Below are 20,952 nucleotides of genomic sequence, written 5' to 3' on the forward strand. Positions count from 1 at the left end.
TGGGTTGCATGTTGTGGGACGCTGTGATAGCACCCGACTGCAGGCCTGTTGCCGTTGTTGTTGCGGTTGCCATGTGGGAACTTCCACTCCTTCGAAACTCGGCGCTAGCTGTGCGCAGCGTTGGGTTGTTGTCGTCTTCAAGGCATATTTGTGAGGAGATCGAAGCAGAAGTGAACGTTGAGAATGAACGTGATGCGCTTGTCGAGGAAAGGTTTCTGCCAATGAAGCGAAAGTGCCGCGATGTCACATGTCAACAGGCTCGGCAACATCCGACTCCCGCCGCGGCACCTACTTGTGCTGTGACGATGCCTGGAGGCTTCTCCATTTGTATGACCACCACTTGGCTTCTACTTTCACATACCGTCCACTCATTGACAAACAAACCGAGCTACGCACTCCACACCAAATACCGCCAACTTGCTCACTGCGCACCACGACTACCAGCATGTCCTTCGCCGACTCCTCCAACCTCGAATCGCAACCCACTACCTGGCGCCGGCAGGATGACCCGGAATACGCCGACGACCCCGAGTTCACACGCTACACCTCCGAGCTTTCCGACAAGCTCTTCTCGCTCACCGCCAACATCTCCCGCCTGAACAACCAAATCGCGCTCCTCGGCACCAGGCGTGAGACCGAGCGCGTGCGCGAGCGCGTACAGGACCTCTTATCGGAGACGGGAGATGGCTTCAAAGAGATCGGAGAGGGACTGCGGAAGGTGGCGGCATGGCATGACTTGGGTCCGAGCCAGAAGTACACGCAAGGGAAGCTGAACCAGGAGTTCAAGGCCAGTTTGACCGAATTCCAGAACGTGCAGAGGCAGGCTTTGGAGAAGCAACGGGCGAGCGCTACGGCTGCCAAAGCTGCGTTATCACAAGAGGATGGCGCGGGAGGTGCAAGCGCGACCACGGATGTGGGTCAGCAGACACAGCAACAATTACAGGAACAGCAGCCGCGACTCGCAAACCAGGACGAAGTGGACTTTCAAGAGAGCCTCATCATTGAGCGCGAGAACGAGATCCGAAATATCGAGCAGTCGGTGGGCGAGCTGAACGAGCTTTTCCGCGACGTGGCGCATATGGTTCACGAGCAGGGTGGGCAGTTGGATATCATTAGTGAAAACGTCACGCAGACGAGAGATGACACGAAGAATGCGGATCAGCAGCTCAGGACGGCGAGTCGCCATCAGAAGAGCGCGAGAGGGAAGATGTGTTGTTTGCTGCTTATTTTGGTTGTGGTGTTGACGATTATCATCTTGGCGGCGGTCTTGGGGTAGATACCACGATTGCGATTGTTGGGCGCTTTGTAACGTACACGCAGTCTGTTGTACAGGCGTTGCGAAGCAGTAAGTGCTGAAACGAATCTCACTTATCTCTTCTGCTTATAACCAGCTGAGCTTGACGCCGTCGTTGTTAGAGCAACTGTCAATGCAGATCTGTGCATGAGCCCGTCAATGCCAGATAACCAGAGCAAACACATTCAAAGACAGGTCCACATCAAGCATATATGAACCTTAATCGTAAAGGACGCGCCGTCCTGCAACTACCGCTTATTCATACCCCCAGATAACTTAACACGGCCTCCCACATGTCACATCCTAATCACCACATCTCATACGCCCAAGCTCGCATAAACTACAGCCTGCGCTGTCCCCGGGCCGCCTCAAACGGCCAAATTTGTCCTAGCATCCAAGCCCACACCGCAGCCACCCTCCGCCACGAAATCCAAGCCCTCGCCACCGAACTCCTAAATACCCTCGTGGCTCAGAAACGACTCCGCTTCTGCCGACGTACCCACGATATTAGGTTTTCTGTGTTTGACAAGCGGGACAAACAAGCGGCCGAGATGCTGGATTTCTGGACGAACTTTGTGAGGAAACATTTCAAAGCTGTTAGGTTGGGTGGCGGGCAGAGTGTGCAGAGTTTGGCTGGGCTGGAGGGGTTGAGGAAGTTGGGTCGGAAGGAATTGGAGGATGTGAGGGGCTGGGGTGGTAAGCGTGGGAAGGATGGTGGCGGTCAAGACGTTGACGGATCTGTAGCAGCGTGAGCTTCGTACGGAACCATGTGGCTGCGCCAGAGGAATGAGTCCCCGCATGATCAAGGAAAATCATTGCGGTAGCACTCTAACAAATCCTTACAATACCAAGACCGACCAAATCTTCAATCCAGTCACGAACCAACTCAGCCTTGCAGCGACGCACCACCAAATATCCCGGCCATCGCGCCTTTGATATCCGCATCCTCCGGCAGGGACGTAACATTCTGCCTCACACTCTCCACCAAACCCGTCAGCTGCGGCTTCCCCATCTTCGCCAGCGCTTCCATCGACCGGCTCATGTCCACCGTCGCCTTCGCCCGCGGCAAACCACCCGCTTTGGCCGGCAACTTCCGGCTCGGATCGATCGTGTGCATGGCATCCAACACGTCGTCGGCCGTGAAGCCTTCGCCGAACGCGAGGAGGCGCTCGCTTTTGATTTCGGGGAGGATGAGGGCGGCTAGATGCAACTTCCCGGAATCTTCGAGGTTGATTGCGGCTTGAGGACCCATCATCGCTAGGAAGCGGGTGCCGCTTTCGTCGCCGTGCCAAACGCCCAGGATCATTCCGTTAACGGACGAGATGAGTTTCGGGTGGATGAAAGCGCCGATGTGCGCATTCGGCACGATGGAGTTAAACTCGAAGTGCGGCTTGTTGTCGCGCACGAAGTCCCAGCATGCCCGTTCGCCAAGAATTTTGCTGGCGGTGTAGATGGCGCCGGACTTCTCCATGCCGCCGTAGGGCTTCGACCAGGCCATGTCGATAACATCGTCGGGGAGCCAGGAGGCGGGAGTGATGTGGCCTTCTTGCGCGACCGGGGGAACGGCCGAGGATGACGATGTGAAGACGAAGCGTTTGATCGTCGGGGTCTTGGCGGCAGAGGCAAGGACGTTCTTCGCCATTTCTACGACGGGAGTGATTACAAGGTTGGGATCCTAGCACAACGTAAGAATTAGCCTCAACAGGGTCAAGCGGGCAGTGCAATAGGTAACGCACGTCTCGGAACGTCACGTCGCTGGCAGTGTGTATCACGCCCGCACAATCTGCAAACGTCAGCTTCGACTTCCACGTTGCCGAGACGTACTCGAGCTTACCTTTCATAGCCTCGTCCAGCGCTCCAGGCACCGTCAAGTCTTCCACAAGGACCGTATGAAAGGCATCCTTGCCGTAGCGCTCGTGGAAGGCTTCCTCGAGATACTTCCCCTTCTGCTGGTTGCGGATAACGGCTCGGACTTTGTAGCCTGCTTTGAGGACTTCGTCGGCGACGGCTCCACCAACGCTGCCGGTTGCTCCAGTGCTGTAGATCATCGCGTATGTTGTTAGCGGCTGGATCAGATGTATAGCACTTGACATGGAGCACCATACATTAGAACCAGAGAACCTGTCGGAATGACGGAGTCAGACATGTTGATACTGATCGTAAGGAGGTTAAGGAAAGCGGTGAGTGTGGGAGCGTAGGATAACAATAGAAGCAGAAGCAGGCAACACCATGACCTCTACCTATCGTTATATAAATGTCGAGACCTGGCCAGATCACGATATGAGCCCGAACTCTGAGCCATGTGGCTCGGTCCCGTCTGGGTTTGTAATACCAGACTCCGTACCAGGACGAAGCCTTCGGAACGACCGCCAGGTGCAATTTGGCGACATGCTTTTGCGAGCCTACGCTGTGTCTTCAATATGCATCGAAGAAGCCGATCCAACAGCAACTCCGTCGGTTTCGCATTGGGCCGGGTCGGCGTAACTCGAAGGAGAAATGGATTAGTAAAAGGCGTGCTAGAGTGAAATCAGGGCACAGCTACGGCGATCACTGAAGAGCCGCTCGCGGGTCGGTCTGTTGCTGTGGGCCGCATACGGGAGAGCAGCAACACTGTATCCTTAGCACTCCTGGCCCTAGCAGCGATCCCATACCCAGAAGTTGAAGGACGTGTTGCTGAGGGGGATTGAGGTGAATGGAGGGAAGTGAAGGTGGTGCTTGTGCACGCTGCAAAACAGCTTGGCACGATGACGTGCGTCGTTTGGGGAACAACTTCAAAAGGTTGTTGGTAGACTGAGCGTCACTAACGTGAAAGTGAAGACGCATAGAGCCTTGGAAGACAGCACCAAGCAGAGGAGTCATGTCTTCGCGGGCCTTGCGCAAAGCTCAGCGAGAGCGTGAAGAGGAGAATCTGCGCAAGCTGGCGAAGGCGGAAGACGAGGAAGATATTGATGAACATGTATCACAATCTGCCAAGCCGAGCGCTTTCGCCATGCTCGGCGAGGAGGCTGACCAGGATGACGAGGAGGACGATGGCGGTGCGCCAATGGGTGATGAGGATGACGAGGCGGCGGATCAGCCTACGAAAGCCGTAGTGCCTTCAAAACCTGCGACAAAAAAGCGGAAGAAGAAGAAGAAGCCCAAAGCAAGCGGGGATGCCGAACAGGCAGTAGAGCCCGCCGAAGACCTTGATGAGATTGACCAGGCACTCAAGGCGCTCTCGGCCAACGGTCATGCGGCAGATGAAGGTGCTACAGCGGCAGGCGTAGATAACAAGGTCAACGAAGCTTGCCGACTTCTAGCCATTGACACGCACAATCTCCATGCCCAGAACGAGATGCGGAGGCTCTTCGGTCGTGCGGCTCTGGAACATAACGACGATGACGATGCCGGACAGCCCAATCAGGCAGCTGGTGGCAACCGGCAACAACAGAGACGTGGACAGCAGGCTGGGCTTGCCCAAGCACTTCGCGGCCAGGGCGGCGGGCGGTCTGGCGGCTTAGCAGCCATGGCTCTTCGCCGAAACATCTTCGTGCAGGGCAAAGAGGAGTGGCCTGTTGCCACTGGTGGCGGGCTTGGCATGGAGATTGAGGAGAAGCGCGCCGACGGGACTGTGCTCTATCGCTTCGTGCACAACCGTGCTTATCAAGACGTCCAATCTCAATTTGAATCTTGCGTGGAGAGCATGGATCCGAACCGACTCGTCCTACTGCTGCAGCATAACCCATACCACATATCTACGCTTCTGCAGGTCTCCGAGATTGCCAAGCAAGAGCGCGATCACGCTACATCCGGAGATCTGCTGGAAAGGGCGCTCTTCTCCTTTGGTCGAGCCGTCCACTCCACCTTCGCTAAGAACCTGGGAGAAGGCAAGGCGCGGCTAGACTTCGCACGGCCTGAGAATAGGGAGTTCTGGCTCGCAAGCTGGCGATACATGCAGAATCTCTCCATGCGAGCGACATGGCGTACTGTATACGAGTGGGCAAAGCTGCTACTATCGCTAAGTCCACAGAAGGATCCATATGCGTTATGGCTCGTTCTCGATCAATATGCACTACGCTCAAGGCAAGACCTCGACTATATCAATATTAGCCGAAACAGCACCCTAGGCGCCGTCCACGAAGATATGCCGAATGTCGAGCTTAGCCGAGCACTGGCCGAATGCCGGGCTGGTAACAAGAACAAAGGCAAACAAGCGCTCTTCACCGCTGTCGGGCGGTATTCGTACATCATAGCGAGACTGATGCATGAGCTTCAACTTGACCCTCCACCAGCGGTGTGGGGCAAGGAACCACGGACAGAGAAGGAGAAGCTTCACACCGAGCTCTATGTCCGTGCCAAGGATGTCTGGAACACGCCTGAAGTCACTAACATGCTTATCGAAGTGGCTGCTGCAGTACCAGCCGAGACACCCCCGACGGCACCACTCGCTACTGAGATCACAGAAGCCGAGGCCCGTCACGTCCTGCTCTCCGACACCCCGTCGCTGATTGCCCTCCTGCCGAGAAGCTTCACGGCGAGGTTGACTTCGGTCTCCGATCCTTTGCCACCCGAGACTGATCGTCCGTCTTATACTATTACATACTCTCACCGAGAGCGAGGCGGACGTGGTCCAGGACCGGTGCCGCAGAACCCACAGGCGCTGATTGAGATGCTTAGGGCTCAGCTGGCGCGGCAAGGGGTAGAGCTGGACGACGAGGACTTGGCTGACTTTGGTCCCGACTTGCCTCAGCAGCTGGGCTTTCGCGAAGACGACGATGGCGAACACGGCCATCGAGCTCGGGTCGAAGATGCGGATGACGATGATGGAGATTGAGGCCTGATTTCTGCTCAGTCCCAGTCATCGAAGCCGTGGCTCCGAAGTCCAATGATCGAAGGCGGCCGCTCAAACGGATTTCCAACGCTCTCAGTGCGGCCTACGCGTAGTTTTCCAGCGACATTCTGGAAGATGGAGCGATCGTGGAATGACCACCACTGCCACGAGCAATCAAACCCGCCAAAGGTGCCAATGATCTGGCGACCTCCAGGATGGCGCAATTGGTAATCGGTTGCATCAAGGACGATGCCATCCACCACTAGCCCTTGGAAAGCGTTAGCGTGGGCTCACGTTGGCAACGATGACTACGTAGGTACGAACACAGTCTTCTACCGTCTTTACCATCTTGTTGTTTCACTTGACCTGGTGGGATGAAAGGCAGATCGTTCACAGCCTTTCGCCTTGGCTGGATAGGATACACGTCGTCAATCCCAACAAGTTCTACTGTCTCCACGTTCTCTATATGCTCTGCTATCTTGTCCTTCATTTCCTTCTGGGGAGGCGCTTGCATCACATCTGGCTGGCGTAATGAAGAAAGGCGGAGTCTACCCATACTGGATGGAGATGACAGGACTGCTATTCTGGATCTGAGATTGTAGTCTGAACGTATAACGGATCGATCGCTCAGTGGCGAGGACTGCGTCACATCCTTCGGGCTACATTCGGGCGTCGAACGAGGCGGCAAATGGCATACCCCGGATACCCGGCGTTCTACTTGACACAAGCAACTATCCACACCATTATTGAAACCCCGCAAAGCTTGCAGTACGTATATTGTGGAGTACATCCCAAGTCACAACAGCCATTCACCTTTTGACAGCTTGGGATGATCACCACGCTATGGCCGTTCCGGCGAAATCAGCCTGGAACATCTTTGTCCATTCGAATGACTACCGGTAGTTGCACGGGTTTAATAGTCCATCTGTGGAGACCCCGCCCGCACGTATCAGGTGGCATAAGCGCATGCGGCTCTGTCCACGCTGATACGGCGTGTACGAGAGACGAGTTAGCCGGTCGCCTCCTCCCCGTGCCTGCTTGGTTGACTGCCATGTCCCCGCAGACATAGCTCCTTGCGAAGCTAGCCTGGTATCGGTCATGATACGCGGTGCGAGGAGTGGAGGGGAATGGGCACCGTAGAAGCGGTTAAAGTACTCTCATCAAGGTTCCCTCTATCATCACTCGGTCTCTTCTCTTTGGCTTTCGTCTCCTTTCCGTCCTCGTCACCGCCAGGCTGACGGCACAGCATGGCGCCCTCCGCAGTAGACTCGAAGGGTTACATGACCAGTGGCATCAATGAGCACCTCGCCAATGGCACCACCGGTGGCAAACCTGACTTGATGAACCCGCACGATGAAGTGAGAGCCCGTCAGTCGCGTCCACGTCAGTTCGGGCTAATTAGCATTATTACCAGGTGCACTTCGATCCAAAGTTGAAACCCAAGCAATACCAGATCAAAGGCACGGACCCCAACAGTAAGATCCTGTTTCGAGACGTACAGATCATCGACTCGACTGGCCGTGATCCGTTCAAAGGCGACGTTTATGTAGAAGGTGCGTCATTGTACAAGCTCTCCGCCCGCTAGGAATCAGTCGAGCATAGAAGCTGATTCAATCTAAGGCGAACGCATCCGGTACGTCGGTCAAGTCCCGGACATCAAAAACCTCGCGAAAGATCCAAAAGTCCGAACGATCAATGGAAAAGGACGGACATTGATGAGCGGACTCGGAGACGCCCACACTCATTTCAGCTGGAATAACGGCGATCTAGGCAAGCTCGGCGATGTCGGTGTTGAAGAGCATACGCTGGTCTCTGCACGATCGGCGCAGTGTTACCTTGATAGCGGCTATACGATGTGCTTTGGCGCAGCCTCTGCCAAGGATCGGTTAGATGTGGTGATTAGAGACGCTATCAACGATGGCTTGCTACCTGGGCCGCGGTATCTGGCGAACGGCAAAGAGATGGCTGTACCTGTGTGTCGTTTGGCCCTTCTCAATAGCCTTCGCGTTTGCTAACATGCTGCTTCTACTAGGATGGCGACCTCGTGCCTGGAATCACCGCCTTCGCATCTGGCCCGCTCGAGATGCGCGAAACGATCCGCCACCATGTCAAGCTCGGGGTGGACACTGTCAAGCTGAGCATGTCAGGCGAGCAGATCTGCGAGACTCGCGATGCGCAGGAGTGCTACTACACAGATGAGGAGACTGCTGCATGTGTTGATGAGGCGTAAGTGTGATCGGTTGCGGCTGCGTTCCACACTTGGTGATATTGATGTGTTGCAGGCATCGACATGGCGTCCGCCTTTGCTCACATGCGCGCGCCCGTGATAGCGTCAAGATGTGCATCAAGCACGGTGTAGATGTAAGTGTGATAGACTCAAATATTGGCAGGCCAACGAGTTCTGGCTAACGGTTAGGTACAGATTATATACCATGCAAGCTGGACGGACGATGAAGGTATGGACATGCTCGAAAAAGCGAAGCATAAGCACATCGTTGCTCCAGGCCTGAATTGGCTGGTCGCTACAGTCTACGAAGCCGGCGCGTTTGGCTACTCTTTCGAAAAGGCGGAGCAGGTGGGATACAAGGTGGAGCTCGAGCAAGCCATCAAAGTGCTCCGCGAGATGCATCAACGAGGCATCACCGTGTTACCTGGCGGCGATTACGGCTTCGCTTGGACACCCCACGGAACGTACGCTCGCGACCTTGAGCACTTCGTCAAGCTGGTAGGCTTCACACCTATGGAGGCAATCGTTTCTGCTACCGCGGGCGTTGCTACGCTCTTCATGCGTGAAGACGAACTTGGCAAGGTGAAGCCTGGTTACTTCGGTGATCTCATCCTGGTCAACGGCAATCCGATCGACAATATTGAGGTCCTGCAAGATCACAGCAAGCTCGTAAGTGCTACGGCTTTTGCAATGACATCATTCGGCTTTTGCTGATCCTCTCACTAGGATATAATTATGATTAATGGTCGGATACACAAGGCTTCGTACAAGGAGTTTACACGCTTCGAGCAGCCTCAGCCCATTATGGAACCCAAAGAGGATGTAAAACTCAACTACTACATAGCCTATGAGCTTGACGACGGCACTAAGCGCACCAGGATCGGACATCTCGACGAGAAGAAAGGGACGGTCACTCCACTTTCTTTCTTGAGCGGCACTCCGATTGAGAATCTGTACCAGGTGATCGAAGTCGGCGAAGAGAACGTAATGGCCGGTGGTGAGCCGTTCCAGCTGACAGACAATCTGAATGTGCTCGCTCCGATCAGTGGCCGAGACGTGCTTGCGGTTGGCAAGAATTACAGCGAGCATGCGAAGGAGTTCAATGCCTCCGGATATGATTCCTCAGACAAGGTGGACATGCCAACGCATCCCGTCATCTTCACCAAACGGGCGACTTCCATCATCGCAAATGAAGAAGACATTCTCCTCCATGAAGGGTTTACCGAGACGCTGGACTACGAAGGCGAGATTGGTGTCATTATTGGCAAGGGCGGCTTTCACATCGCGGAAGGAGATGCCGAGCATCACGTCTGGGGCTACACTATCATTAACGATGTGACTGCGCGGGAGAAGCAGAGAGACCACAAGCAGTTCTTCATTGGTGAGCCTCTCCAGGCCTCCGGTGGTTTGGGATCGGACTGACACCTTCACAGGCAAGAGCGCCGATTCTTACTGTCCGATGGGCCCACTAGCGATACCTAAGGAAGCATTGCCACGCACACTCACTGTTACCACCCATGTTAATGGCGAGCAACGCCAGAGAGGAACGACCGAAGATTTGATCTTCAGCATACCGAAACTCATTCAGACGCTCTCCGAATCACAAACACTGCGTCCCGGCGATGTGATTGCTACGGGAACACCAGCTGGCGTGGGCTTCGGTCTGAAGCCTCCTGTGTTCCTCAAGCCTGGCGATGTCGTGGAAGTTTCCGTAACTGGAATAGGCACTTTGCGCAACAAGGTGGCTAAGGCGGACCCGGAGAACCATGTGACGAAGCGGATTGCACAGGAAAGCAGCATTCCCATCAGCAACTTGTCAATCACCAACGGCGGCCTTGGACTCACCACTCTCCGCACCGGCAAGAAACTGCGAGCTGTCAAGCTCGGATCGGGGCCAAGCTCCATGATCTTCGTGCACGGCTTGGGTGGCAATATGTCGTACTACACCCCGGTGCTCCAACAACTAGGTCTGAACAGAGACGATCAGTCACAGTACACTAGCCTGCTCTTTGATCTGGAGGGACACGGCATGAGCCCAACCAAGGCAACATCCAGAATCAGCATAGAAAGCTACGCGCAGGACATTGACGACTTGATCGACGTTCTGAACATCCCAACACAGAACGGTGTGACACTGGTAGCACATTCAATGGGCTGCCTCGTCGCCTCACTCTTCGCTTCACGGCACAGCGACATCGTCACACGGCTAGTTCTCATCGGCCCGCCGCCTTGCCCACTGCCGGCTGGGGGTGCAGATGCCAGCATCAAGCGCGCAGCATCCGTTAGGGCTGAAGGTATGCGGAACGTCGCGATCACCGTCGCCACAGGCGGTACCTCCGCGAAAACGAAGGCAGAGCGACCGTTAAACTTCACCACTGTGCAAATGAGCCTCCTGTCGCAGGATCCGGAAGGCTACGCGAAGGGATGCACGGCCCTTGCAGGCGCAAAAGACTTGAGCATTGATTTTTCAAAGCTCGGGAAGACAACGAAATCGCTGATCATTACCGGTGAAGAAGACAAGGTTTCGCCGCCAGCGCTGGTACAGAAGATGTCGGAGACTATGGGATCAGTGCAAACGAAAATATTAAAAGATGTGGGTCACTGGCATGTGTTCGAAGACGTGGATGGAGTGACGCAAGCGATGAAGAGCTTTCTGGCTTGAACATAGGACGAGCAGCATTTAGCGGGCTATACTTCGACGCGCAACCGGGATGACTTGGCTATTGTCAGTCACGTCTCTACCACTGAGGCGAGGAGAAGGCATAACGACGAGCCGTTACTGTGAATGCTTACGGTCGAATATGTATATCGCGTTTCCTGACATCAAAAGCACTCGATTCTCCGGCGTGCCGGCGTGTCACTTGCACAACGACCCAACTCCAATAGCCTGCAGACTTGACGCATCGCTACTGCCAATGAGCGTTAGTCGCACACGAGAAGACGCCCCTGCTCTCCTTGCCACGTACGATCTTCACGATACTACCGTATGTACCGACACCACACTGTAGCACAATCAGCATCTCTTCAGCCCGTTGGCAGGTTGTCGTATTGACTCACCAATACGATGCACATCGCTACAAGTCCAAAATTGACCGCCACCAGCAATTTCTGCTTCAGAGTCCATTCCAGCCCTGAGCCTGGCCAGTTGACCTTCACCCCAAACATGGCGCAAAAGCCAAGGACGAACCATACTCCGAGCAATGCACCGATGAATCCAAGCAGTTCGTGAAATGTTGGGATCAGGCCGGCAATGACAAAGGCGATTACCCAGTGACCAAGAGCGATTGCTATCCAGCTTGCGTTGGCCCGGAAGCTAGACTTCTCTTTCATTACCTCCGGGCTATGCCTCCAGACACGTTCATAGACTTGCTTCGAAGCCACCAGGGCAGGTATGACTCCAGCTATGATGATGGTTGGTGTAGCCAGGCCATAAGCGATCTTGCGGATCAGTGGGCTTGCTGAGCCCAGGGCAGGCGACACAACCCCCTGACCAGCGTAGTTGTAGATGACGACTGCGACGGTGAGGTACATGCTGATGGTGAAGATGGCGAGCAAGGCGAGCGCCTTCGGAAAGTCTTCGGGGCGCTTCATTTCAGAGATGATGGAGGGGTAGGCGATGTGGCCGTTGTAAGCCAAGATCATCTGGCTGACCGCCGCGGCACCACCGGCGAAGCTGGTGAGGTTGGCGGGCACAACGGCGTATGTGTCGCCAACGCCAGTGTGGTGAATGCCAATATCGATCATTGCAAGTGTTGTGGCTGTGGCGATGGAAAGACAGGCTACGAACAGTCAGTCGCGTCCCGAGTCTGCATGTGGCTAGTGCACTTACAGAAGACAGAGAAGATGGACGCTTTGTTGAAGGCCCGCCACAGCGTACAAACGAAGCTCACCGCGGCGCCAACTACCATGAACACTACCGTGCAGGAAGCGTGCTTGGTGAGTGTGTTGAGGGATACACTCGCCACAACAATGTGCGCACCCATGACGAAGATGAGAAGGAGCTGCTGCGCAAACAGTCCCAACCATCTCCCAGGGCGACCGAAGGCGACACCCATTAGATCGGCGAAGGTAGCATGGTCTGGGTGCGCCATCTTGAACTGCCACGTAACATAGCCGGTGTATGTTGCGATGAAGCCAAAGACCAAGATGAGAATGACGCCGGGCACAAAGCCAAGCACAGCAAGAGTGTGAGGCAGAGACAGAATGCCAAGGCTGACCGTCTCTGCGATCATGACTATTGCACTGTTAGCATTGGCCATACTATCGAACCCAAGCTGGCGACTTACTGATGCCAGCAATTGGCCAGGACAAAGCGTGGTAGTCCACCTCCTCCTGCAGTTGCACTTTGCCAACTGGATCGGAGAGTCTCGTTGGCTGCTGTTCAAATCCAACAGTGAGGTCGGACGGCGTGCGCTCCTTTTCCACGATGCCGACTTCGACTTCCTTGATGATGGTCTCCACAGTTTGACCGGATGGAGATCGTGCGGGTTCCACCATTTTCGTTTGTGGCGCTATGGTAAGTTTTAATCTGCTGGGCAGTCGTATGAAGAGCGCCAGAGGAGATCGAAGGAAAGGAAAAATGAGAGATATAGGACGCCGGATCATACAGTAATACTCCTCATCTCGTCGTCGAATCGCGGACGGAGACGGAATCGTGTCACACGACACACAATGTTCAATGTTTGGTGTGCCCCGCGAAGCAAGATAAGAACGTTGTCCACTACGTCGAGCATCAAGTGTAAGCAACCATCTGGACTTCGTGAGTGGAGTGGGAACGTCCAGATAACAGACAATTTCCGCGACTTAGCATGGTTTTCAGAAAGAAGGAATGATTGATTGATACCGAGGCTTTTGTAGCGGCATCATTCGAACCACAGATGGCAGAAAGCGTGCTCCTCATCCTAAAGTTACACGCTTTGGCATGGAAGGGAAAATAGGATGTTTCGGAGAGCGCGGTCATCCCTGAGATGGCGACCAGCCTAACGCAGCGATGATGCTCATCATTCAGACCGCATAACCGCTGCGTGTGCTGCTGAGTTCGAGATGTCACATTGCATAACTTAGAAGATGTGCGGGTGACAACAGGAGTGCGTGTTGGAGTATCGCGTCTGCGACTCCACGGAACGGGCCATCGCTGCGGCTCTCACGCCACAACCGCTGCTACTACTGCGATGGCGCTGTAGCTCGAGCTAGAGACAGGAACAGCGATCGATGGGGAGATGATGAGGAGGCTGGGTGGGTGGCTATCACCTTCCCTGCTTTGAGTAAGTACTGTAACGACGGCAACTCCGTGGCACAAGCGTCGCGACTGTAAGGCGAAGTCATCGTTTTTCTTTACGTACCGCTACACTACCCTTGACAACAGTGTCGCATTGGTTGTTTCGTGACTTACCAGACTGAGCGCATCATGGTTGAACTGCGTAAACGTCCCGCGCCGCCGCCAGCACCAGCGCCGAAAGCGAAGAAAGCTGCGACGACAAAAACAAAAGGCAAAGGGAAGAAGGAAGATGTACCAGAACAAGATGCGCCAAAGGATAGCAAGCCACCTCCAAGCAATCCTGCCGAGGATCCGAAGGGTGGTATCCCCGAGGGCGCTGGTGGTGTAAGCACGACAGCCGAAATCACTGATGCGGCGGAGGCGCAAGATGTAGCCGCGACAGTCGAGGCAGAAGCAGTCAAGCACAAGAAGGGCGCCAAAGCAAGTAGCGCACCGAAGTCCGAGAAGACGGGCCCACCAAAAACGGGTGACAGCATTGACTTGGAAGGCTTCGGCGGCGAGGTCGAGACGAACGATGGGTCTAAGACCACGTTGGCGACATTGGTGGCAGAGAGCAAAGCTGGCATTGTGCTGTTCACATATCCGAAAGCGAGCACGCCCGGCTGTAAGCGAGCACGTGCGGTATAAGACGGTTAGGTCTAGCGCTGATATTGTATCGACCAGGCACGACACAAGCATGTCTCTTCCGTGACTCTTACGAGCCACTAACAGCCACGGGCCTCAGCATATACGGACTTTCTACTGACAGCCCCAAGGCCAACACTACCTTTAAAACGAAGCAAAACTTGCCTTACCCGCTGCTTTGCGATCAAAGTGCTACACTCATACAGGCTATTGGCATGAAGAAAGCGCCGAAGGGCACTACGCGCGGCGTCTTCGTTGTCGACAAGAGCGGCAAGGTGCTCGCTTGTGAGGCTGGCGGTCCCGCTGCCACCGTCGAAGTTGTCAAGGGCATCGTTAAGCAGCTTGGTGGTGACGCTGACGCAGCAGGTTTGGAGAAAGCGGAGGAGAGGGCTACTGCGGAGGAGGGTAATGAGGTCGAGAGTAAGTTGGTTGCTGAGACTGCAGCACAAGTCGCTGACAGCGCTGCGAAGGTTGATCCATGACGAGGGATGGGCGCGGGTTGAGGTTGTGATATCGACAGTGTGAAGAGCAGAGTTGCCACTGAACCGTTGGCAGCAACTGTATCCTCCAGCATTGCTACTCCCAGCCAATGGGAGATAGGGTCATTTGCACTAAATGCTAACTATGATTACCGAACCATATGCTTGCACCGTGCCTCGCTCCTTCACCTAGACGCATTCTGCCAGACGCGAAGCTTCCTATTCCGCCGAGCGCTCTGCCCCGTGCATCGACTCTGTGTATTCAGTTCTGATTCCTTGTTTGTGAAGAGACAAGTGACTGACATATATAGCTGGATAACAAGCATTGAACCAGAAAGCATGACTCTTGAAGAAGTATTCGCAAACCTCTGTTGGCCGCCGACTCGTTTGAACCTTGCTACAGCAAGCGAAGAGGCACATAAGGGAACCGACGCCGCGAGCTTGGGAGCAGGGCTCATCGCTGAAAGTCACGCTGGCGACACATATTGTAGCAAGCTAAGTGCAGAGAACTGCCCGGACACAATGGACTTTTCCATCACTAGGTCGACGACTACCGCCGCCACTTCATCGATCAAGGAGGGCTGCAGCTGCCTCCGCCCGGCATGCCATCACGGTAAAGGCAAAGCGAATTCGACCGATGATCAACAGGTACACTCGGTGTACCGTCAGCGATTTCACCAGCGGCAACCAACGTTGCAAGCGGGCCATTGTGTTCCACAGCACGCTCGCTCTAAGCCCTATAGATTGCGAATCGAAGATGCCCTCTATGACCTTCCTGGGTGGTTTGGCTCTGCGCCGGTTGATGGAGCTTTTACGGGCTACGTTTGCGTAGCGGTTTCCCGCACCAGAGCCTTCGTAAAGCGCTGTTAAAGAGTTGCAACCAGTTGATGACCATGAATTTAGAGGTGGAACATCTTGCGGAGTACGCTAACAGAGCACCGCAACTAACTTCGATTCATGGCCTGCTGGCTAGTCTCAATAACGGCCTGGCAGCAATGACGGCGGCCGGGGTGAGGAGCTTAAGTAGGCCAGAGTTGGAGGCCAAGCTTCTTGATGTGTTAGCTGAGCTCTAATACTGTCTCGCGGACAGAGGGCGTGTAGGCAAAGCCATCGTGGAGGAAAAGCTTCAACAGCCGAATTTGAGTGATTCGGCGGAGGCGGAGTGCTTGAATAGCCTGGGCTATGAGTGGTAGATGCGCAGCCAGTATGCTTGAAGTTGTCATTGCAGGGTCGTCACCATGTCGGCACTTCCAGACCTCCAAGCCCACCTTGGCTTGATCTCAGCAAGCGCCTGATGCGCGTCTTCTAGCAATTCCGAGGCGTCTTCCCACGACAATGCAGGATTGTGCCGCATTTTCTTCGTCATAGCGAAAAGATGCACGGCGGCTTTCGCATCCGCATTTGCCTTGCCTTGAGCATCACCAACTATCCCACCGCACTCCTCCTTCCAGTACGCATGAAGCCAGACAAGCAAGTTGGCCCAATTCTGAGAGCGTGACACATGCGCTTTGGTCGAACACCATCTCCGGCGGTGTGAAGACTTGCACCAGTCTATATAGACGTCGGCAGAGAAGTGGCTCACCCAAAAGGCGAAGATGTTCTCTTGATAGTAGATGTCCGAAGCTTCCTTCCGACATTGTCGAGAAACTTGTAAAATGCCGGGTTGCAGCGGCTTGCTGTTCTTGCTGATCTTGATATGGTCGTCTTCAACAAGAGCAAGCCTGTAGATATAATTTCGCAGTTCGCCGGGGAGATTTAGTAATCGCGATGGCAACGAGCTGTCACCCTTCCGTTCTGGTGGAATGTCATATTCGCTTTCGGTTCTCCGTGGAGACGGCTCCCTATGTGGGTCGAAGAGCATACTGTTACCTTTGATTGATGCTATGAAGACGGAGTAAGGTGGTCAAATGTGAGGTTGGTTTTGTTAGGGTGGGGAGCTCTCAGCAAACAGTTGAATGCAACCCAAGATCTCGTGCTTTCACCGGTCATACCAACTTTGCAGGATCACAAGGCTACGCCGTACTTCAGATTGCGAAGGTCTCACAAGAATCGTCTACTGGGGAATACCGACATGCTATTAGGTCATGAAACGTCTTACTGCCTGGCATTAGTGCCACTAGAATTGCTTTAATCTGACACTAACTCTACCAGACCTGGATGTTAACAGGAGCCTCGCCCTGCAGAAGCTTGAGCTTTCGAGCAGTAACTCGTTCCATTGCTCGCCTAAGCGCTAATCAGACGCATAGAGTGCGACAAAACGCTCCTCCAGGGCCGACAGTCGCATATCACTATCGCCATGCTACGTTTACCGCCGTCAAAGCCTTGTGCACCGGCTCAGCTGCTTCTCGACTTCATCCCACTTTTGTCCCTTGGCACGCATTTATGCGGAAACTGCAAATACCTGCTGTACAGCTGCATTGTTCGCGGTCCTGCTCCCTTCGTTCTCCGTGAGAGCGGGCCTACGACGTCGTCGGTGGAACGTCGATCGAAGCCATTGGAGAAGATGGCTCCAATCCACTCCATCATTGACAAACTTTCCACTCGACGCTCGCCTCCTTTCTAAATGTCGACGAGCGCGCCTACCCAATATAAACCGATACATCGAACTTACGGATCTCGAACCTGGATGAATACTCATTGTAGTAGGTCTTCTGCGTCTCGCGGCGTGTCTGCTTGTTCACCCGCAGCAGGCCGGGCTCTGGAGGAGGTCGAGTGCTGGCCGCTATTGTGATCCGGCCGTCGATGACCAATACTTTTCTGTTGACGATGTTGCGTAGCTCACCGGGTTGTTCATGAGTGGCGAACGCCAGCTGGCATAGCCAAAGTGAGAGCTAGACTTTTGACGCTTGTTGCTGCCGTTCTTTCGGTCGAAGTCTTCTGTCCTCCGGTTTGGCGCCTTGCCTTTCGAATCCATCGCGGGTCTGGCTATGGCGCTCGACCTTTTGATTCTGATGTCGCCTGTGCTGTGCGTGTTAGCTCTTCTGTTTTTGACTCTCCTCATGACTTTGGATTGTGTTCTTGGCCGGTAAATGTCAGCGGTTAAAGCATAAGACTTAGTGTGCAACGAAAAATAAGCGGGGCTGATGCTTTTGGAAGGAGCGATCAAAAAGGATTCGCCGCTTCACGGGAGTGCCTCCAAGCCTAGAAGACGCTGCAGGGAGCATAGAGGGTGGTCGACCGTTTTGTAATGGTATGCGTGGATATGCATTGTGTGTACAATTCACTGTACCAAAGCATCAGCACTCAATAAAACGCTTGACGCACCGCTACTGGCCAAGTGCTCCATGCGAACTCCCCAGCGCCTTGCACAACGATGACGCTGTCGCCAATACCGTATGCCGAAACCTCCTATGCAACGCAGAACGCTCAGATCACATCACAACACAGTCCCGATCATCCCCATGACCCTTACTCTTCCTTTTCTCGTGCCGCGCAGCGGCCTTCTCCTTCTTCGGCCTCGGCACAGCTTTCGCCGTAATCACGCTCTCCTTGCTCCCATTCTCCGGCAGCACAATCGCACTGACGATCGGCGCCTTCTCCTGTGTCGCGTCGACTTGCCCAATGAGCTCGGCTGCCACCGCCTCCGAGGGTTGGATGACTGGCGCCTCGCCTCTGCTAACCCGCTGAGTGAGTTTAGACATATTGAGGCTGAAGCGGCTACCGTTGTTGTCCGGTCCAACGCTTGTCGGCCGACTGCGCGAAGTGGCACTGCTCTTTGAGACCTTGCTGCCTCTTCTTGAACCTATTTTGCTCGCGACAGATAGGAACCCACCGCTCTTCTCCTCTGCCGGCGTGGTGGGTACGGAGCCGTTCGTCGGATCCGTGCGTACACTCCCGCCCGACGTGCTTCCAACGAGACTGGATTCGTCGAAGGCGATGCTCATCCGGCGATCTTCGCTCATGCTGGACCTGCCTCGTGAAGCGTCAAGCATAGTACCGGCGTCGAGGCTTGTTCGCTCGGAACTCGCTGCGAAGTCGGCAGCTTCAGAGGTGATCCGCATGCCATGAGAACTGAGTGGTGAAATAGAATGGCTTTGCTCAAGCGCACTCTCCGAAGCGGCGGTGGGCAAAGCAGGGTTCGGCTTCTCTGGCGGTAGCGCGACGTCTGACTGCGTTCTCGATGTCGCTTCTGCGTACGTCGGCAGGTCATGTATAGAGCGTCCATCTTCGCCAATGGGAATGACTTGATAGAAGAGCATGTATGGTGTCTCTTCCCTCAACACCTTGTGAATGTCGACGTAGCTGACCCGTTCTCTCGCGAGATCATCAAAGCGCATCCAAGGGTCTTCGGCATCTTCGCTGTCCATGCTGCCACGTCTGCTGCTTGCGTTGGTGTGCTGAGCATTTTCCGCGGCATTCGGTGCCTTACCGCGGCACAGCGTGATATAATGACCGCTATTAACGGACACTCCACGATGGCAAACCACAGATTGCAACATCAAGCGGAAGTTACCGACCATTGGACCTTCCTCGTGCATGTGGTCATCACTGACAAAGTCCGGAACGCCAATCTCAAGCGGAATGTCGACATATGTGTCTCGCCGTTGCGCCTGGCCAGAGTCGCTGAAAGAATATCGTTTCAAGCATATGCCCAAGACTGGCCGCTTCTTGGAGAAGTGCGCAGCAACTTGCGCATCCGATGTGGGGAGATGATCGGTATACCATGGCAACAGCTTGAAGAACTGCCAAGCAGGCATGAGTACCTCCGTTCGAGTGCTCATCTTCCGACCTAACCCGTCGTGCGTCGTGTTCTCGGCATGAGCTTTCAGCGCTTCTGGATCGATACCTGACAGCTCCACCTTCCGCTGACTGAAGATGCTATCAGCCCGTTTTCGACCAGCAGTGGGCCGTAGTCGCTCGAAAGGGTCTTTGCTCGCATTTGGATCTTTGCTCTGAGAAGGCGTCTCCACCATAGGGCTCTGCACCGGCGTATCGATTACCTCCACGACCTCAACGTGTGTTGCTGGCTCCTTCTCGACTTTGGACGCCGTTTCTGTGGAGCTCATCGATTTCAGCGTATTTCTGCGCCTGTTCTCGAGATGGCGCTTGACCTCAATCCTGCTGTTGAAATAGTGTTCTAGGCAAGCCTCAAGCGTAATGACACTGGTGCCTTCCGGCGGTTCGTCCAGTATTGCGACCTCTAGTAACCGCTCGTTAACAAATTTGTGATCGTCTTGAACGTCTTCTTTTCCGGTGTGGTACAGATCCATTTTGAGCGTCAGCAAAGGCAGCTGCAGTTGGTCTGTGATGAATGTGAAGCCTTCTGACGGGTCCTGCTGCTTAAGCTTGGCCGCATCTTGCCATCCACAGCCCACCAAAGCCGACTGTAATGTCGCAGTGACATCCGCCGTGATCAAGCGACCTGTTCTCAACATGTTGACCCATAGCCGAATGATACCAGCGAGCTTCCTACGCGGAAAATCTTCGAAGCTGTCGTATAGCATGGCTTCGAAGCTATCGAGCCGCGCAAACATGGCAAAGAGTAGCGCGTCGAGGTAGCATGTCACCCCTTCCCGGTTCACAGCGCCAAGAAGCCTCGTGTTTGGATCATAAGGCTTTACGATGCCTTCGTAAGTGTCCCGGAGCAGCACTAGCAATCTGAAGGCCGACTCCGGCTCGCCATTCGCATAGCGCAGCGCGTACTCCGCATTCGACTCGACCATCGTATTGATGCCATTGCGCCGTAAACGGTTGAGCAGGATCTGAACCTTCTGCTCTTGCTCCTTATCTGGCTTCTTCTTAGTATCATCTTCGTACGTAAATACGCCGTAGAAGTGGTCAGGTTGCTTTTCAGTCTGTGCATGGCCTGTCAGCGTTTACTCAGCTTGCGGGCACCTGCTCATGATTCTTCGTAACATGATTGCCACAATCGAAGAGCGCGCTAAGGCTTTCACTAGGGCGGTTGGTCCGTCGGCGTGACCGCAGAGTTGACCTTGGCGCAGCAGATCGCAGAGTCCATGTCGCGCTCGGGTATTGGTACTCTGGTGGATTTGGCAAAGGATGATATGTTGCTGGTGAAGGCCACCGTCTGCCAAGCAACGTGCCAACGCGATCACAGTAATAGATCAAATGTAGCATAGTGACGGAAGTAGATGCATACCTTGGTGTTAGGCTGTTGCTTCTTCTCTCTCCTACTCAAGAACCGGTGCACGCCGCTCATGTCGGGACTACCGTGCTTCCTGCCTTCTCGCCATCAACTGCAAACACCTGCAAGAGCAGCCTGATATGGAGGGTCCTGGA

The 20,952-nt window shown here is 54.5% G+C and overlaps 11 protein-coding genes across 11 annotated transcripts; 6 read left to right on the top strand and 5 right to left on the bottom strand.

Moving 5' to 3' along the window:
* The first annotated feature begins 329 nt into the window (after window positions 1–329).
* Window positions 330–1,495, top strand: BAUCODRAFT_32688 (uncharacterized protein). The gene has a single exon (XM_007676969.1). The coding sequence runs from the start codon at window positions 446–448 to the stop codon at window positions 1,274–1,276; it is 831 nt and encodes a 276-aa protein (XP_007675159.1). The 5' UTR covers window positions 330–445; the 3' UTR covers window positions 1,277–1,495.
* Window positions 1,496–1,587: 92 nt separating this feature from the next.
* Window positions 1,588–2,046, top strand: BAUCODRAFT_23360 (uncharacterized protein; the record flags this gene model as incomplete). Its single annotated transcript, XM_007676920.1, has 1 exon — window positions 1,588–2,046. One exon carries the CDS (start codon window positions 1,588–1,590, stop codon window positions 2,044–2,046), a length of 459 nt encoding a protein of 152 aa, XP_007675110.1.
* Window positions 2,047–2,113: 67 nt separating this feature from the next.
* On the bottom strand, window positions 2,114–3,795 carry BAUCODRAFT_433600 (uncharacterized protein). Its single transcript, XM_007677374.1, has 4 exons — window positions 3,400–3,795; window positions 3,129–3,331; window positions 3,031–3,077; window positions 2,114–2,969 (listed from the first exon to the last, which is right to left on the bottom strand). The coding sequence occupies exons 1-4, from the start codon at window positions 3,438–3,440 to the stop codon at window positions 2,181–2,183; spliced, it is 1,080 nt and encodes a 359-aa protein (XP_007675564.1). The 5' UTR covers window positions 3,441–3,795; the 3' UTR covers window positions 2,114–2,180.
* Window positions 3,755–6,236, top strand: BAUCODRAFT_433637 (uncharacterized protein). Its single transcript, XM_007677375.1, has one exon. The coding sequence runs from the start codon at window positions 4,152–4,154 to the stop codon at window positions 6,105–6,107; it is 1,956 nt and encodes a 651-aa protein (XP_007675565.1). The 5' UTR covers window positions 3,755–4,151; the 3' UTR covers window positions 6,108–6,236.
* Window positions 6,237–7,351: 1,115 nt separating this feature from the next.
* BAUCODRAFT_147141 (uncharacterized protein) lies at window positions 7,352–10,993 on the top strand (the record flags this gene model as incomplete). Its single annotated transcript, XM_007677376.1, has 8 exons — window positions 7,352–7,462; window positions 7,519–7,657; window positions 7,725–8,077; window positions 8,137–8,330; window positions 8,387–8,465; window positions 8,527–9,000; window positions 9,058–9,712; window positions 9,765–10,993. The coding sequence occupies 8 exons, from the start codon at window positions 7,352–7,354 to the stop codon at window positions 10,991–10,993; spliced, it is 3,234 nt and encodes a 1,077-aa protein (XP_007675566.1).
* A 14-nt stretch (window positions 10,994–11,007) lies between these two features.
* Window positions 11,008–13,266, bottom strand: BAUCODRAFT_106132 (uncharacterized protein). Its single transcript, XM_007677377.1, has 4 exons — window positions 12,618–13,266; window positions 12,161–12,565; window positions 11,389–12,110; window positions 11,008–11,333 (listed from the first exon to the last, which is right to left on the bottom strand). Exons 1-4 carry the CDS (start codon window positions 12,934–12,936, stop codon window positions 11,238–11,240), a joined length of 1,542 nt encoding a protein of 513 aa, XP_007675567.1. The 5' UTR covers window positions 12,937–13,266; the 3' UTR covers window positions 11,008–11,237.
* A 270-nt stretch (window positions 13,267–13,536) lies between these two features.
* BAUCODRAFT_130247 (uncharacterized protein) lies at window positions 13,537–14,797 on the top strand. The gene is made up of 2 exons (XM_007677378.1): window positions 13,537–14,213; window positions 14,273–14,797. The coding sequence occupies exons 1-2, from the start codon at window positions 13,739–13,741 to the stop codon at window positions 14,713–14,715; spliced, it is 918 nt and encodes a 305-aa protein (XP_007675568.1). The 5' UTR covers window positions 13,537–13,738; the 3' UTR covers window positions 14,716–14,797.
* A 254-nt stretch (window positions 14,798–15,051) lies between these two features.
* Window positions 15,052–15,582, top strand: BAUCODRAFT_23366 (uncharacterized protein; the record flags this gene model as incomplete). The annotated part of the gene is made up of 1 exon (XM_007676921.1): window positions 15,052–15,582. One exon carries the CDS (start codon window positions 15,052–15,054, stop codon window positions 15,580–15,582), a length of 531 nt encoding a protein of 176 aa, XP_007675111.1.
* Window positions 15,583–15,757: 175 nt separating this feature from the next.
* BAUCODRAFT_32696 (uncharacterized protein) lies at window positions 15,758–16,147 on the bottom strand. Its single transcript, XM_007676970.1, has one exon. The coding sequence runs from the start codon at window positions 15,933–15,935 to the stop codon at window positions 15,771–15,773; it is 165 nt and encodes a 54-aa protein (XP_007675160.1). The 5' UTR covers window positions 15,936–16,147; the 3' UTR covers window positions 15,758–15,770.
* Window positions 16,148–16,303: 156 nt separating this feature from the next.
* Window positions 16,304–16,477, bottom strand: BAUCODRAFT_48719 (uncharacterized protein; the record flags this gene model as incomplete). The annotated part of the gene is made up of 1 exon (XM_007677160.1): window positions 16,304–16,477. A coding segment is annotated over one exon (174 nt), but the record flags the coding sequence as incomplete, so codon positions are not given.
* A 1,606-nt stretch (window positions 16,478–18,083) lies between these two features.
* Window positions 18,084–20,872, bottom strand: BAUCODRAFT_121485 (uncharacterized protein; the record flags this gene model as incomplete). The annotated part of the gene is made up of 2 exons (XM_007677379.1): window positions 18,084–20,507; window positions 20,813–20,872. The coding sequence occupies 2 exons, from the start codon at window positions 20,870–20,872 to the stop codon at window positions 18,084–18,086; spliced, it is 2,484 nt and encodes an 827-aa protein (XP_007675569.1).
* Window positions 20,873–20,952: the final 80 nt, after the last annotated feature.

The sequence above is a fragment of the Baudoinia panamericana genome, assembly GCF_000338955.1.
Source record: "Baudoinia panamericana UAMH 10762 unplaced genomic scaffold BAUCOscaffold_5, whole genome shotgun sequence".
NCBI lineage: Eukaryota > Fungi > Ascomycota > Dothideomycetes > Mycosphaerellales > Teratosphaeriaceae > Baudoinia > Baudoinia panamericana.

Coding starts and splice junctions, on each gene's coding strand:
- BAUCODRAFT_32688 (XM_007676969.1), top strand. CDS start 446: ATGTCCTTCGCCGACTCCTCCAACCTCGAATCGCAACCCACTACCTGG.
- BAUCODRAFT_433600 (XM_007677374.1), bottom strand. CDS start 3,440: ATGTCTGACTCCGTCATTCCGACAGGTTCTCTGGTTCTAAT. Junction 3,332..3,399: donor ACAGGTTCTCTGGTTCTAAT/GTATGGTGCTCC, acceptor GATGATCTACAG/CACTGGAGCAACCGGCAGCG. Junction 2,970..3,030: donor GCGACGTGACGTTCCGAGAC/GTGCGTTACCTA, acceptor ACGTTGTGCTAG/GATCCCAACCTTGTAATCAC.
- BAUCODRAFT_106132 (XM_007677377.1), bottom strand. CDS start 12,936: ATGATCCGGCGTCCTATATCTCTCATTTTTCCTTTCCTTCGATCTCCT. Junction 12,566..12,617: donor CTGGCCAATTGCTGGCATCA/GTAAGTCGCCAG, acceptor ACAGTGCAATAG/TCATGATCGCAGAGACGGTC. Junction 11,334..11,388: donor TAGCGATGTGCATCGTATTG/GTGAGTCAATAC, acceptor ATTGTGCTACAG/TGTGGTGTCGGTACATACGG.
- BAUCODRAFT_130247 (XM_007677378.1), top strand. CDS start 13,739: ATGGTTGAACTGCGTAAACGTCCCGCGCCGCCGCCAGCACCAGCGCCG. Junction 14,214..14,272: donor GAAAGCGAGCACGCCCGGCT/GTAAGCGAGCAC, acceptor TGTATCGACCAG/GCACGACACAAGCATGTCTC.
- BAUCODRAFT_433637 (XM_007677375.1), top strand. CDS start 4,152: ATGTCTTCGCGGGCCTTGCGCAAAGCTCAGCGAGAGCGTGAAGAGGAG.
- BAUCODRAFT_32696 (XM_007676970.1), bottom strand. CDS start 15,935: ATGACAACTTCAAGCATACTGGCTGCGCATCTACCACTCATAGCCCAG.